The sequence below is a fragment of the Rattus norvegicus genome, chromosome 5 (assembly GCF_021556685.1).
Source record: "Rattus norvegicus strain SHRSP/BbbUtx chromosome 5, alternate assembly SHRSP_T2T, whole genome shotgun sequence".
NCBI lineage: Eukaryota > Metazoa > Chordata > Mammalia > Rodentia > Muridae > Rattus > Rattus norvegicus.
The window spans coordinates 84,797,324-84,813,150 of NC_141538.1; the positions used below are offsets into that span (position 1 = coordinate 84,797,324).

At 38.3% G+C, this 15,827-nt stretch overlaps 1 protein-coding gene across 6 annotated transcripts in view; it reads right to left on the reverse strand.

Annotated features, from left to right (window-relative positions):
* Astn2 (astrotactin 2) overlaps window positions 1–15,827 on the reverse strand; it is a 975,380-nt gene that overhangs the window by 349,015 nt on the left and 610,538 nt on the right. For all 6 annotated transcript variants that reach the window (XM_087659925.1, XM_087659924.1, XM_087659923.1 and 3 more), the window contains 1 exon segment: window positions 6,330–6,518. In XM_087659925.1, the coding sequence (XP_087516051.1) occupies window positions 6,330–6,518 (189 nt within the window).

Here is a 15,827-nt window from a genome sequence, read left to right on the forward strand (position 1 = left end):
GTATTTCATTTCAGTACGTTCACACAAAAACAAAAGGGTCACTGAAGGCATAACACATTTGAGAGATTTATTTTTCCCAAGCAAGGCTGTCTTCAGTACACCAGGCAGAAGTGCTGAACTTCTATTCTTTCCAACTAACCAGATGGCAGGCTCAGAGGTCCACTTCCCACAGCTACACACAATATAAATGGCAGAGCTTTTGTTTCTGCCCTGACAATGTCACTTAAAGATTTACTAGTGTGAGGGAGACTGGAGGGGAGGGAAAAATTCACTAATGTGTTTGCATTCATTAATGTGTGTTCACTCACTAAACTATGTATTCATTAATATGTATGTGTGTATTCCTTAAATATGTGTGTTGAGTAGGTGATAGTTGACAGGATGACCTTAGCCCCAGCAAACTTATCTCCAAACTAACTGAATCATATATATTCAATATTTGTAAATATACATTTGTATACATATGTATATTTGTATAATATAAATATGTATATGACATATACATATACACCATACACATATATGTTGTATATGGCTTTTAAAACAGAAAAAATATATAAAGAAAGAAAGTCCACTTTTTTTTCCCTCTGAAACCAAATTCCTTTACTATTGGAAGAAGTTGTGAGAATCAAGTTCCCTTCCATAACTAGACATATCGCTAATAGGAATACTTTTGCTGTGATAATTGAATGACAGTTGTACCCATTTTGTAGCCCAAGTATTACAGGAAGGCTGGCAATCCATAACTAAAGAGGAATTGTAGGTAAATGTCACCTCTATTAGAGGATTTTATATGAACTGAATACTATTTCTCGATGCTGGATGCCCCCATGTCTGCTATTCCTATAACATGGTTCACAGAAGTACATAATAATGATTGTTCTGTCAGACCAGATTCCTAAATACCAGAATGACTAGGGTCCCTGCCATTCTAAGAGAAATGTAATATAATCAACACAGGAATGCTTTCATACCCATTACCAGGATTTTTAAATTGTCTACACAGCACAAATTAGTGGATTTTGACATATATTTATGTCTTTGTGTGAATATGAAATGATGGCTACTTCCTAATAGGTACTGGAAAGAAGAAAACCATATATTTTGCTGCATAGCACAAGACATAAAAGCTACACACATGCTTAAAGAGAAAAAAAAGAGGAAAGAGGGTAAAGAAAAATAAAGATCCAGAAATAGAATACATAATTAACTATCTCACAGGAAAGAGCGATTTGAAAAAACAAAGTCAGTTTAGAGCAAATTTGGAGGCCTCTTCATCAGGTCTGACGCAGTCTCTGCATATGGGGAGCAAATTAGCCTCACTAATGAGGACCAGCTTTCCTCAAATTCCTAAAGAGAGCCCTTCTGTCTCACTAAGGTGGGTGGTGGGGTGGAGAATTCGGAAATCCCACCTCTCACCCCTGTACTTTCCCTTTACTATAAGATATGCACACATGATAAGGAGACCAGCTTGGAAACTAGCTGCCTTTCTAGTAAATTTCTCAAGCACTCATGCTCTTTTACAGGTAATTGTTGACGTCCTGGGACTCAGTGTCTTTCATCATCAGCACAGCCTTATTTTTGATGATGAGGCTTTTGCACCATCTACCATTGTAATTTGCTCAGCCCTGTTCTTAAGCGACGTCTCCTCTGCCATTTCTGAGACTCGGGGCTCAATAATAGCTCCTGACTGATGTTTATCTAAATCTCCACAAGCTATGACCCAACTTGACCTTTCTCCCTTATTGGAATGAAATAGGATGGCTAGAAGAGGTGTGGAGTAAAAACAACAAACAAATAAAAAGCCATCAAATGCCATCGGCCTTATGAGTTTATCTTGCTCCCGCAGGTCTGCTGATTCCCGCACTGATCAAGAGCTAAGGAAGGAGGAATCCGATAGTGTCTCTGCCTGGTCATTAAAACCAATACGGCACCAAAAGGGATTAGAAAGAAAGCCTGACCACTAGCTGGGCTTAAGGGCAATTCTGATGTGAGATCATCAGCTCCTCACATTTTTCACAGCACTTGACATTTTAACCGAAAGCTTTTATGCCCATTCCTGTCCATTTGGATTTGATTCTTAATCTCTCCCAGAAGATGCTGTCTCTTCAAGCAAGCCTCCCACACACTCTTGGAAGAAACCATGTTTCAACTTCTACATGACTACAATGTCCTTCTTTCTCTGTCATTTCCTTCTTCCTTCTTTTTTTTCAACCTTTTGAGCCTTTAAACTATTGCCACTCCCTCACTATTTTTACCTACTTCCTCACTTCTTCAGCCCTGTGCAGAGTTGTCACCTTTCTTTAATGACTCTGGGCTTGGTATTATCACCAGTTTTGTTTCTCTTTCCAAGACCCTATTTTGTCTGACCACTTTTCTCCACAGGTTTCCCTGCCTCTGCTTGTATACGTTATCGTTCAGAGACTTTCTACATATAGCAGCTTTAAAGACACAGCCACCTATTACTGACCTTTTCCTCAAATATCTTTAAAAGTGAATCTGGCATTCTCCCTTGACCCTTAGCTTCTGACTGTGCACTGAGAGTGTGGTGTTGGAGTGCATGGCTGTGCCCATCACATGATAATGCAGGATATGAGGAAGTATCATACTGTGGCTTTTGTTTATTTGTTTTTCTTTTAGAACTTGAAGTAAAGTGGGCTGTGGCATGAGAGCTAGGAATCTAAATTTCACTCCCAGAAAAGTTTCAACTCATGATAAGCAATAGCATGCACACATCTCTTTATGTGCAATAAATAAATAAATAAATGAAAGGTTAGGCTTCAATTAGTCTGCCTTTATGTGCTCATCTTACTCAGAACTAACTTTAAAGCATTTTGTAAAGCAATCCCGGTTGTTCATTTAGAGATTTATTTCAAGCGTGGAAACCTTTGAAACTTTACAAACTTTTCATTGGCAGGTGACACGTCATAGAGAGAGGAACAGTGGGATGGGGAGAGCAAAGCAAAGCTGTACTGACACATGGACATGATACAGACAGCACAGATTGGATACCTCAGGCCAGGCAGTTGTCAGGAACGGAAGCATATGGCAAGATGGCTGGTAGAAGTGCCTGCTGGCTACTCTCTAGGCTGGACCAGAGTGTGTTTGGAAGAAGATGAAGGAGGAGGAGGAGGAGGGAGAGGAGGAGGAGGAGGAAAGGAAAGAAAACTGCCTTTTACAGTGAGAAACTTGATGGCCTTTGGATTAGGGCAGACACAGAAGCCCTGCCTCTTCTCCCTTCAGGATTTAGCAGCTTTGTATCTATTCGGGTGTTCTCTTTGAGTTATGGTGGTCCTCTTATACAGTAGAATATAAATTAGTACATTTGCTCATTTATCGTGGGCCAGACACTCAGTACTTTCCATAAGAAATCAACCAGTATCAAACATGCAAGGTGCTTATGGCCATAAATAGAATCTGATAAAATGCCCCACTAACAAATGAGGAAGAAAAGTTACGCTTGTCATTCGACTGAGCCATGCAGACAAGTATACCTGGGGTCCATTCCATAACATTTTTCCTGTGTATGTATATATCTGGGACTTTGTAGATACTTTCTTGGATGGGAAAATTCCTCTGTAGCTTTCTCCATAGACACGCTATTCTCTGCTACCCCTTTGAACTCTGTTCTCATGCCTTGTGCTCGAACATGCCCTTTCTTCCTTCTTCTAATTCCTCTCAAATGCTTTATGTGACTGTTCTTTGGAAAACATGAGCCTTCCTTAGAATGCTGCCTTGTGAATTAAATTTTGCTTGTATTAGTCAATTGTGCATGTCATCTTTCTTGCTTATAAACTTCTTACTCAAAGAGAAGGGGTAATTTATTTGCCCCCTCCTTTTACAAGTAGCAGTATTCTATCCATCATGACATGACACTTTCGTAAACTTAAAATTATAGAAAGCTAGTTTTGTACAATCTCAGTTTTAAGCAATAGTTCATCTAGACATTTCTTCAATTTCTTTCACAGACTTTCCAATGAAGTTGCATTGAGTTTGGCTTGAGCAGCTGAGCAATAAAAAGAGCGGAGAGTTGGAAGATCAGGCTGGTAAAACTTAACCTGTGTCTGCCAATCACCTCTTTTCACTCTTGAATTCTCTCTCTTCTCTTTTCTTTCAACTGTTCACTGGACTTCACAATTTTCTCTTCAAATCCCATTTCTACCTGATATAATTTCTATCATCTTTAGTCGAAGCCTCCAACAAACTCATCATAGAGCTTCCCCAATGGATACCTGATTGACACCCCTATTTCCACACTTTTCCATATAACCTGCTTTCCACACACCCTCCAGTGAGGCTAAGAAATGCAATTTACTCACTGCATAGCACCCTCCCTGTGTGATTTAAGAGTTTCCTCATGCTTGTTAACAAACAGACTCGGTGTGGCACAGCCTTGGGCTGAGTCTCAGATTCAGTTCCTTTCATTATTCCCATAATGTCCTCTCCAACACCACTCTCTCAGTCCCTGATACAAGCAACTTTGTTCCTGTTGTAGAATATTTATCTTCCACTAATACCATTTCCAGCGCTGACTTCTGCTTATCTTTCAAGTATTAGGTAAGTGACGTTTCATATCAACTATAGACTCTAAGCCTTATTATTGCTATCTAACCCAACAGAGACACATTTAAAATTGCTCAGTCCATAATAGATTCCACTGTTAATTGTTTTTCTTGAAACTCTGTGTTTAAAGTTTAGTAAGTGTATAACATCCCTTTGTCATATATGTCTAAGTATCAAGATGTATGGTGTCATAGGTAGCAATGAATATCCTAGTAAGAGCACCAGTGGAAGGGGAAGCCCTGGGTCCTGCTAAGACTGAACCCCCAGTGAACTAGACTATGCGGGGAGGGTGGCAATGGGGGGAGGTTTGGGAGGGGAACACCCACAAGGAAGGGGAGGGGGGAGGGTGATGTCTGTCCGGAAACCGGGAAAGGGAATAACACTTGAAATGTATATAAGAAATACTCAAGATAATAAAAAAAAAAGATGTATGGTGTCATGATGTCTCACTTTTACATCATACCCTTAGTAAGCAGCATGGCACATGTGGTGGTTTGAATAGGAATGGCCTCCATAGGTGCATGGATTTGAATGCTTGGTCACTATTAGGAGGTATCGCCTTGTTGAAGTAGGTATGGCCTCATTAGAGTAGGTGTGGCCTTGTTGGAGGAATGGTATCGGTATTGCTGCGGGTGACTGGACAGGGTTGGAAATACTCTGTCCCCCTAGTGTTTCTCCCTCCCCTCTCTTCCTGCTGTCTGCAGTGGGTATGAGTTTGACATAGGCTATTTTTAGTAGAAGATGACCACATTAACTTCCTACTCCAATGCTTGATAATATTGGTAAATAATGGGTAAGTCGAATATGTCCCAGGTTCTTACAATCTTTGTATTTTTAGTGAGGACTCTGTTTTGAAATGATGAACTACTCCTTTTTTCATGAATCATTGTTTACAGTTATGGGGCCTTTTGTTGTTAAAAAATCTACTTGTACACAGGGATCTAGTCTTCTCACTGTACCCCCAAAGCGATCTTTATGAAAGGTTAAATAAATTCCATCCAGTACATCTTTACTGAATGACCTTGGCTTCTTCAATTGACCAAGGAAGAAGGCCTTCACATCAATTCTGCATGCTGGTTTTTTTTTTTTTGGTAAAATCTCACCAAATTAAGTCATTGTTCTGTTCTTTCTAATCGAGTAAATGTGTCTTTTAATTAGCCATATACTACTGTATAACTGACAGGGGCAAATGTCTTTATGATGTTACTAGGGTAATAACACAACTTCAAAGCAGCTGTATTGAGACTTGAGAAACGTGTATGTGTGTGTAGACAGACAAATGGAGAGGGAGAAGGTGGATAGTGAGGGAGAAGTGGATAGAGAAGGGATAGTGAGGGAGATAGGTGTTTTAGAAGCATTGGGAAAATGTTAATGAAGAATGTTTCTAGGTGATAAGATTTTTTATTTTCTAATTCATTAAATGTCTCTATTTTTGAAATTTCAGGATAGCATTTATAAGATACTTGGCTTTCAATAGGCTGAAAGATTAATTAACGTCTCAAAAAATTCATTAGGTGTACTATCAGAATGATTTAACAGAAATTAAAATATGTGTAAAGCTGTAGAAGAATAGAAAGCTGGAAAAATAACAATTACATTTTATGTCAATGGAAAAGATGTCTGACAGGAAACCCTTTGATGACTTCTAACTCTCTGTGGAGAGTATTTGGCAACATAACAGGTTTCGGGTCCAGTCTGCTCATACTTTCCTCCCCCGCCCAGAGTCTATACCAGTGACTGTAAATGTGCAAGCATCTGTCCCATACCTGAATGTCATTTGGAAGACTTGGCCTTGGTTTACATGTTGTGTCCGGTTGTTGTAACCATGTAGCATCTCTCCAAAGAGGGTATCATTGAATTTGGAGTCAGATTTGAGGCACTTGGGGCCGTCACAGACATCCGAGAGCATTAGACAGGATTTCCCATCAGGAGCCAGCTTGTACTCCTCCACACACCTGCATGACAAAACAGTTGAGAGTTAATTCTCCATGCTAGGGGAGCCCCTGAAGGTGACCTAAAACCAGGCTTTCCTTTGCCTAAAAATAGGTCATAGTTTAAGCATGGAGACGGCTAATTTGGTTGAAATATATCTAGGGCACAGGTGTCTAGAGAGAATCATGTTAATCCTGAAAATTGATAAATTCAAGGAAAGTCATTTGTGACATTTTAAAGAAGTCAAGGGGGACACCAATATGCACATTCACATGTATAGTTCACTTTAGAACAGTTTTCCACAAACACACTGTTTTAAAAGCACAGCAGACCAATTCACAAGGAATTATCAACGAGTTTCTTAAGGAACTCCAGGGAATAAGAAACTGGGAATAAGAAATATTTCCCAGTCTATCTGTGAACCAAGGTTGAATACTGTAGGAAAAATTAAAGTTGATATTGCCCTTGTAATAAAGGTGACCCATCAGGATCATGTCCAGTTCACATAGTTGCAGAAATGACTTCTGCTCAATTATCACTGTGAGTCGTCTTCCCTGGTTGGTCTTTCAGTGCCTAACAGCCAGATGAGCCCTTGGCATGCCTTGGAAGCAGAGATGTGCTCCTTTGTGGACCAAACAGGCATCTGAATGGAGATTGGAAATAAGACTTCCAATTTAGAGATGTTTTCAGTAGAACAGGGATCTTTTAGGGAATGACTGGACACTGAGGTAGAGGAGAGGTAGGGAAGAGGCACAGCAATCTGCACCGGATAAGTACCACAACAAGTCGCACTATTTGGAGTGTATTTGCTTTCATAGTTCTTGTGTGCATGTGGACACACAGTACCTGTGCATCAATTAACAGTCAGGCAAGAGCATAAGTGGCATAATTGAAGACACCCAAACAAATCTGTTATTTGCTGCCTAGAGCCTGTGAACCTGAGAAGGGAACTTAACTTCTGTATACCATGAGCCTCTAAATCCAGTGATGACATAACCCACAGACAACAGGGTCCCTCATGTCTGTTGCCATGGCAATTACCACACATTCCCAGCATCCACCTGCCCTTACATGTTATCGGTTACCTCACAACTGAAATAAACGGCAGAGACCCTTGACCTTTTTTTCCCCCTCTTTGTCTCCCTTTTGTCCTCACCCTCCAACCACCACCAATAAACCTCTTCCATGGAACTGTGCTGGCCTGGTGTGATCTGTTCTGTCCAATAACACAGCATATTGACTACAAAAACGAAGCTTCAATGAACCTATCAAGTTCATTGGAGTAAGTAGCAGTCATGGGGGTATTTCTATGTATTAAACTTGACCCATTCATATATTCATTTCAACACAATGAGTAAAATCACCTCCCCCATTGAATATATTATCAATAAAATCATTCAAAGATGACTCATATTAATGTGAGGAACAAGGTGGCATTGAAGTTCAGGTCTGTCTAGGAACCAAGCATCTTTTGCAATTCCAGTATTTTCCAAATCTAGTATTTCCTATTTCTACTAAAGCCTGGTTAGAAGCATCATGCAGCATGCACTACCTCATTTGACTTTCCTGGAAAACAGTGGAGATCCCTTAAATTTGAGTGTAAAATGACTGAGGAACTCACTGGACAAGTTAGTGTCTGTAGTTTGGATGGAAAATGTAACCGTGTTGCTGGGACTTGTAGCTGATGGATACTAGAGACATGGAACCCAACTGAAGGCCAAAAATAGACAAGTTGCATTGAAAACTTGACCCAAGATCACTCCAGTGAAGAACCATGACATCCCCATGAATAAAGCAAGCTGACACTCTGTTGTATTTTCCCCTTCGTCATCGAGAGTACTGTGTGAAACTTTGGTTACCTTTTTAAAGGTTGTAATTTCTCATCCACAGGCTGCAGGGAGGCCGTGTCAAAGGCTCTTGCTGAAGTATATGCCACACCAAACATCATTTCCACATCTCTTAGGTACAAATAAACCCTTCCTCAGTGCAACTTCAGCACAGGTGAACGGAATGGACTCATGAATGCAGAGCATTTAGGGAGCAAATTGCTCCCTAAAGTCTAATCACACCCATTATCCCAGAAGGCTTCCAGTCAATAGGAGGAGGTGGTTTATTTAGTAATCCAAGTAGGCTTTATTCTCCTTATCTTTCTTTACCCAGCCATATATAAACTGCCTGTGCAACTTTGATTAAGTATATGCTTGTTGTAAATGTGTAAAGAGAATCAGAGTGTGTAAAGAAAATGTGAAACTTTTCTTCTTACGCCATACTTCGAGTACTACTGTCATCACTATTATCTGCTGTATATTCTACTAAATGTTTCCAACTCATTTCAGTACACATTTACATATGAGTATCATATACAATATACAGAGATATGCAAATACAAGCATACAGTTAATTATATACATAAAAATCATGACACAATTTTATAAGATATGCATTTGTATCTAATGTTGTTAGAGATTGTTTTTCAAGCCAGTGACTTATGGATCTGTCTTTAAAATGGCTATTTGGCAGTGCACAGTACAAATGTACCATAATGCTTTTAACTAATTTTTATTGATGGGCACTTTGGCTGTTTGTAGCTCTTTGTTATTGCAAATACTGCCAGAATGAAGGTCTTAGTAGATATATCACTGTGCACATGCGTGTATTCTGTAAGACAGATCCTCAGAAGAGGGATTGCTGGGTCAATGGTTTATGAATTTTAAAATTTTGATAGATATACTAACTGGCCATCTGTAGAGGCTATACCAGTTTACAGTCCCATCATTGATAAATGAGGGACTTTATTTTTCTACATCATCGATGCTCATTATTGTCACTCTGGGATGGGAAAAATAACTCATTCCTCTTTGGATTTAGATTTCATCAATGCTGTAGCCCTTTCTATTTCTGTGGATGATGTTTGTACTGTGACCATTTTCCTGCTATTATATTCGTCCCCTTTTCATTGATTTGTACATGCTGTGTACAAATCTGGATGATTACTCTTACTGTCCATCTATTTTCAAACATTCTTCTACCCCGGGCTTGTATTTTAGTCTTGATTTGGATACCATAGAAGCTCTGTGAACTGAGACTTCTGCAATGTTTTAAAAAAAATACAGGAAAATGCAAGTGTCTTTTTGTATAGTAATCTAGTATTTTTAACATTTAATCTTTAGCTACTTCATAGCTGTGAGTTATTTTGTGTTTGGCAGGAGTGATTATTTCAGTTTATTTTTATTTATTTATTTTTTGAGAATTCCTAAGATATATATGACATGCTGGTTTCTAATCTACTCCACAGGGATTACTTGTTTGAAATCAATGACTTTAAAAAGGTCTAAACAATGATGAAAGGGGTCAATCTATTCACCAAATGACATGAAGTATTATTTTTATCAAATACCAAATATAAATGTACAGTAGGCACGCACAGTTGAGTTTATTTTCTATTTAATATCTACAAATTACTAATATAGGTAGTTATAAGCCTTTTGACATAGGTGCTTGGAATAGATCTCTAGTTTTCTGCAGAGGCAGCTGTTAACCACTGAGTCACCTTTGTAGCTGCTGACAGGAGAGTTCTGTCCTATTGATTGCTTATACTGTGATACTGTGACAGAGGTAACATCTAACACCCACTACACTCTTTTCTCCTCCTGGACATGCTTGTGTGTGTGTGTGTGTGTGTGTGTGTGTGTGTGTGTGTGTGTGTGTGTGTGGGTGTGTGTGTGTGTGTGCGTGCGTGCTATTTGGAGCCCATATATTAATGATAGAGTAAGATGGATGAGGGCTGCCAAATAAGACATTCTATGTTTATATGCCCTTCTGGATTGATGGATGGTTAATCTGTTAAAGCAACAAAACTCATCTCATTCTTACTATTGTAGCAACATCATGGTTTAAAATCTTCTAATTTAGAAACCAAGTTTCACGTCCATTCATCAAGTCTTTTTTTTAAAAAATACTTTCAGATTGATCTTATCATAAGTTGTTTCGGGGAGAATATTAATAGAATTCATGGGAGTCACCATACTTTCAAGGTTTTGATAATATAATTTACATATTTTGGATCCAGGTCAACAGAGTATCAATCTTGATTCTACTACTCAGGAGCTGTGAAACCTTGGATGAACTGCCTATATAATGTAGTCCTTGACTTATAGAGCCACTGTACAGAGTTAAAAGTTAAAATGCATATTATCACAACTTCTCCATTTCAGGAGTGTTCTAGTTAGGTTTTCTATTGCCATAATAAAACACCATAACCATAAGAACTTTGGGAAGAAATGGAGTATTTAAACTTACAATTCAGATCATACTACATCACTGAGGGAAGTCAAAGCATAAACTCAAGGCAGGAACTTAGTGACAGAAACCAAAGCAAGGGCCATTGAGTCATGTGCTTATTGACTTGCTCCCCGTGCCTGGCTCACTTTGTTTTCTTATCCTCCACAGGACCACTTTCCCAGAGACAGCACCATCTACAGTGAAACACACCCTTCCATATCAAACATCAACCAAGAAAATGCCCCATGGCCTTGGTCACAGACCAATCTGATGGAGGCAGTTTCTTCACTGATGTATCCTCTCCCAGATGATTCCTTTTTTACATTTTTTTAATTTCTGTTAAGTTGACAAAACCAATCATACATACCAAGGAATGTGATCACCTTTTACTGACATTTTCTCTTATATTTTCTCTTCAGTTATCTGTGGTTTGAGAAAAGTTATTGCTAATTATTTTGTGACTTGATTTTGGTTCAATCAAACCATCTAGTTGTAATATGTTCACCAGAATTTCTTAGGGATGTGATCATATATTTGACTGTTGGAGTTAGGGCGAAAGGAGAAAAATTCTCCTTTTTATTTCTTCAAGTTATTCGTGTTTAGTTCTCTTATTTCTACATTTTCTGCCTGTTTGTGTTTTCTGTGTATTCACGACTCTAACTTGGAATTTTTGTTTCGTAAGACTCCATGTGTGCTGCTATAATATCTTACATAGTATTGTCATTAAATACTTTTATCTGTTGTGTATCCACAGTTTTGTCCTGTTTGGTTGTTCTCTTCTAATGCACTTACTTCTCCCTCCCTCCCTCCCTTAACCAAGCTTTCTGAATATTAGTTACTGTGTCTTTTCCCTGACCTATTTAATTTACTTCTGCCTCTATTTGGATCAATTCCTTTCTGTTGCTTTCTTTATTTTGTTTTATGATTTTTTTTCAAAACCCTTGACTCAGATGCTTCATTTGTTTACTTTCAGTCTTTGTATCTTCTTAGTAAATTCCATGGAGCTTCTGACTATAGCTTTGCCCCTGTGCCACAAGTTTGATACAGGGTCCTCTTTGCTTCTAAGGAGGTGGTCATTTCATCTTGAGTTGTTTTTCATACCCAGTTGATACTTAAAAAGTTTTTATTTTGTCTCTCTCAAACACATTATGCGTGTGTGAAGGTTTGTGCATGTGTGTGTATGGGGGTGGTTGTTAAACTCAGGTGTTGATCTGCACCTTCTATTATGCTTGTTGGCCATTGTATATACCAGGCTAGCTGGCCCTTAAATTTCTGGGATTCTCTTTCTAACTGTAAGGCCAGAAGGATTACAGACAGGCAATAGTGTATGAGTCTTTATGTGGGTTCAGATCCTCCACTGAGACATTGCCTCATCACAGAAGACAGGATGGCTTTGCTTTGTTGTTTTTCTTAATTTAACAAATAGACCTCCTCCCTTTTCATTGTTAATCCAAAATAGTATAGGATCTCAGTCTGAGAAGGTGGCATACTTTAATAAATTCATTTTGATTTCATACTAGCTTAGTTAAGGAAGACATAAGGTATTAAGTTCAGATTTTGGAGCTAATTAATCCTGAGTTCAAATAAAGGCTATGATGTCACCTACCAAATGACCTTGATCACGTCTATTAACTTTCCTAGGTTCTGTGTCATAATCTATTAAATAAGGATAATTACGACCCTCATCAAAGGGCTGATGTGAGAATTAGAGATAACTTTGACTATAAAACAGCACTTTTCATGTACTAGCAAACCAGCTTACCACACATTACAATTGTGAGGATTGTCAGTTTTACTTTCCTGGGAGTGTAAATACTAGCTAGCCTCTACCTTCTCTCTAGATCAAGGTTTCTTAAAGTTGCAATTGATTCTTCCTTTTCTTTTTCTATCAAGATATATAATTAGGAACTTCTTATGTGCCATTCATTATGAGTGAATTATATGCACAATTTTTATTCATATGTGTAAGTAATATGCATGATATATTAGCAAAATAATTGCACTGCACGTATAAACAAATGTATATGCAAAGTGCAGTCCTATATCCATTACTGTACAGATGCACAAACATTTTATAGACTACCTGATTTGCTACTTAAAACCTATAATGGGTAGAATAATGGCTCAGAAAATGCCATATCCTGTTCCTCAAACGTGTTGCTATGATTTGGATACAACTTCTCAAAGGCTCATGTGTTAAATATGCTGTCTTGTAGTCAGTAGTTCTATTAGGGGTTTTATGGAACTCCTGAGAGGTAGGGGCAGTAGGAAGAAAGTTAGATATCTGGAGAGTGAATGCTTTGGGTTAAGATATTGAGACCCTGTTCCATGTTTCTTTCTTTTGCTTCTGGACTATTGTGAAGTAAGCAGCCATCCTTCTGCAACTCACTCTGTTGAAGATCATGTGCTATACTGTGTGTGACATAGCCAAAGCAACTGGGTCAATCATTCATAGAAGAAACCTCTAAGACTATGAGTCCAAATAAGCCACACTGTAACGAAATAAGCTCTTATGAGTGATCCAAAAACTAACGGGTGCTACAGTTCCCCAATATCTGGGAAATACCAGAGAAAGACTACTCTAAAGTCTCCAGAATATAACCTTCTTTTCATGTGCAGAAACTTTGGAATTTCTGATAGTTGGAGCTATAGAGTGATAAGTTTGTATTGTTTATAGACACTGATTTTGTGGGGATTCATTACAAAGCCAACAGCAGAGTTTCACCCTCAGAGAGAGGTACTGCTTTGCGCCTGTTTTCAAATGAGAAAACCAAGTATGAGAGACAAGAGGGGGCAACTGAACAATGGTGTTAAAAGTAGACCCAGGGTGTCAATCAAGTTCTGTTTGATTGTATGTAAATGTGAGTATGCATGTGCACAATTTTAATATCATAATTGAAGATTCCAGGGGCTTTTCTTTTGCTTGGGGGCAGAAAAGGGTTATGGTTCAGCAAGAAAGGATGGAGGGAGGGAGAGAGAGAGAGAAAGAGATAAAGAGAGACAGAGACAGACAGAGGCTATATAGAACATCCTAGGATCAGCTCTGTAAGACCCCAATACACACAGGACAAAAAGCAGATTCACAAAGGCAATGAACCTCTGAGATTTGACATGTGAACAATTCTTTTCCCAAGGCACTTTAATACACAGAAAGATGTATATGAGGTCTGTGAAGCTGATGCTTTCTTTTTAAATTTTATTTTTGTATGATGCCATATAATTATATGGCTTCTTTAGAACATTCTGTTGTTAGGGAGGTTTTTCCTTACAGAAATTCAAAAGAGTGTAGGCTCACAGAAAAACAGCCAAAATCTGCATGAAATTATATATTTATACATATGCCAAATGCAAAATAGAAAATAGGTACAGGCAGAGTGGACATTTTCCTTTAAAGTGATGGGCAGGCTACATTCAACATGCTCATCACATTGGAAGGAATATACAGCTGAGTTGGAATTTGTCAAGAGCCCCATAAAATCTACTCTGTGTCTGGTCAAAAGCATGTTTGTTCATTTAACCTTCATAGAAATACAGCTAGATGGCCATTTTCATTCTTATACTGCCATTGAAAATCTGAGGCTTGGGTTATCTGACTTCTCTGACCAAGGTCACATGACTCCTTGGAAACACTAGGATCTGGACACTAATCATCTTAGTCCAAATCCAACTTTCTTTTCATGTTAGCACAAATTGCTCTCTCTAATCATCTTTAAAAAAATAAAAAAAACGAACAAACAAGAAAAAACATAAAACAAAAAGAAGACCAAAAGCCAGGAACCTATATAAAAAATAAAAAGGCAAATTCTTAAAATACATATCTTAAAATTTTATTTTGTGTTTTCTTGATTGCTTATTCCATCATTCCTTGGTGGTTTATGGGACTAATAAAATTATTTATTGAAATACTTAAACTAGATACTGTTTCTTAAAGTAAAGAAGGGAGATGCAATCCTTACAGAAAGATTGGAAATAAAGTTAAAGCTAAATAAGAACATGCTAATCAGAGAGATGGACAAATACTGGGATGAACTAAGCTTCTGATGGCCACAGTAATATGGGAACCGGGGCCGATCAGCTGATTCAGCCAGGCCAGTAGCCACGAACATCAACTGTCTTGTTTCCCCTGATCCCTGTTACAGGGGTCTTTCCTATTGAGAGTCTCAGGAATTCCCTAATGTCAACAAAATGAGGATCTGTAAATCTTTCTCCATACAGTCTAGATCTTGGGTTTTACTTAAACAAAAAGGGGAAGTTTCTAGAAAAAAATTGGAAGTAATGTACTCAAATCTATTTGGGAAAAGAGGAAAGGAAACAAAGAAACAAGGGGGGGGAGGAGAGAGTGGAAGGGAAAGTGAATAGAAAAACTGAGAGAGAAAAAATACTTAGGGAGAGAGAGAAAGAGGGAAAAAGTAATGACAGGGTTTAATAGGTACTCCAGGCTAGTTAAATAGTAGATTTTATCTACTCTCAAAACTTGTAAGGAACAAAAGCAGTTCACACCAGGGAAGAAAAATGGGTGGTGGCAGGGATTATTGTTTAAATGGTGTCAAAACCATTGGTTAAACATACTAATTTTAAAAACATAAAACTGTGGAAATATGTGTATTTTAAAATAAAAATATGTTTCTCTGCAACAGAGTTCATCAGAGCCTTGACCATCAGCAGATACCCTGGGAGCCTGAAGGACAGCCTTTTCCTCTATGGGCCTCACCACTCAACTATTTCTTGTTTTATAAGTCTAACCATTTTTCAGAACCAGCATTCACCAAAGCCTATAAGAAAGCATCTTGCAAAACACATGGAGGGGCTTTATGTCTTTCTCTGCATTTGCTAATAATTTGAAAATGTTTAATGAACAGCACACTGGTTGATAGTGAAAGTTTGGTAAGAATATGATATGCAGGTATTCAGATAGAGCTCAGTAGTCTAACTTAATGAGATCCTAGATTCTATCCTAAAACTTCCTCCAGCAGGCCGACATCCAGAGTTAACTCAGTGTTGTGAGTTTTTGGTGCTTTGATCATGCTTGGCCTATAAGTGACACACATGCT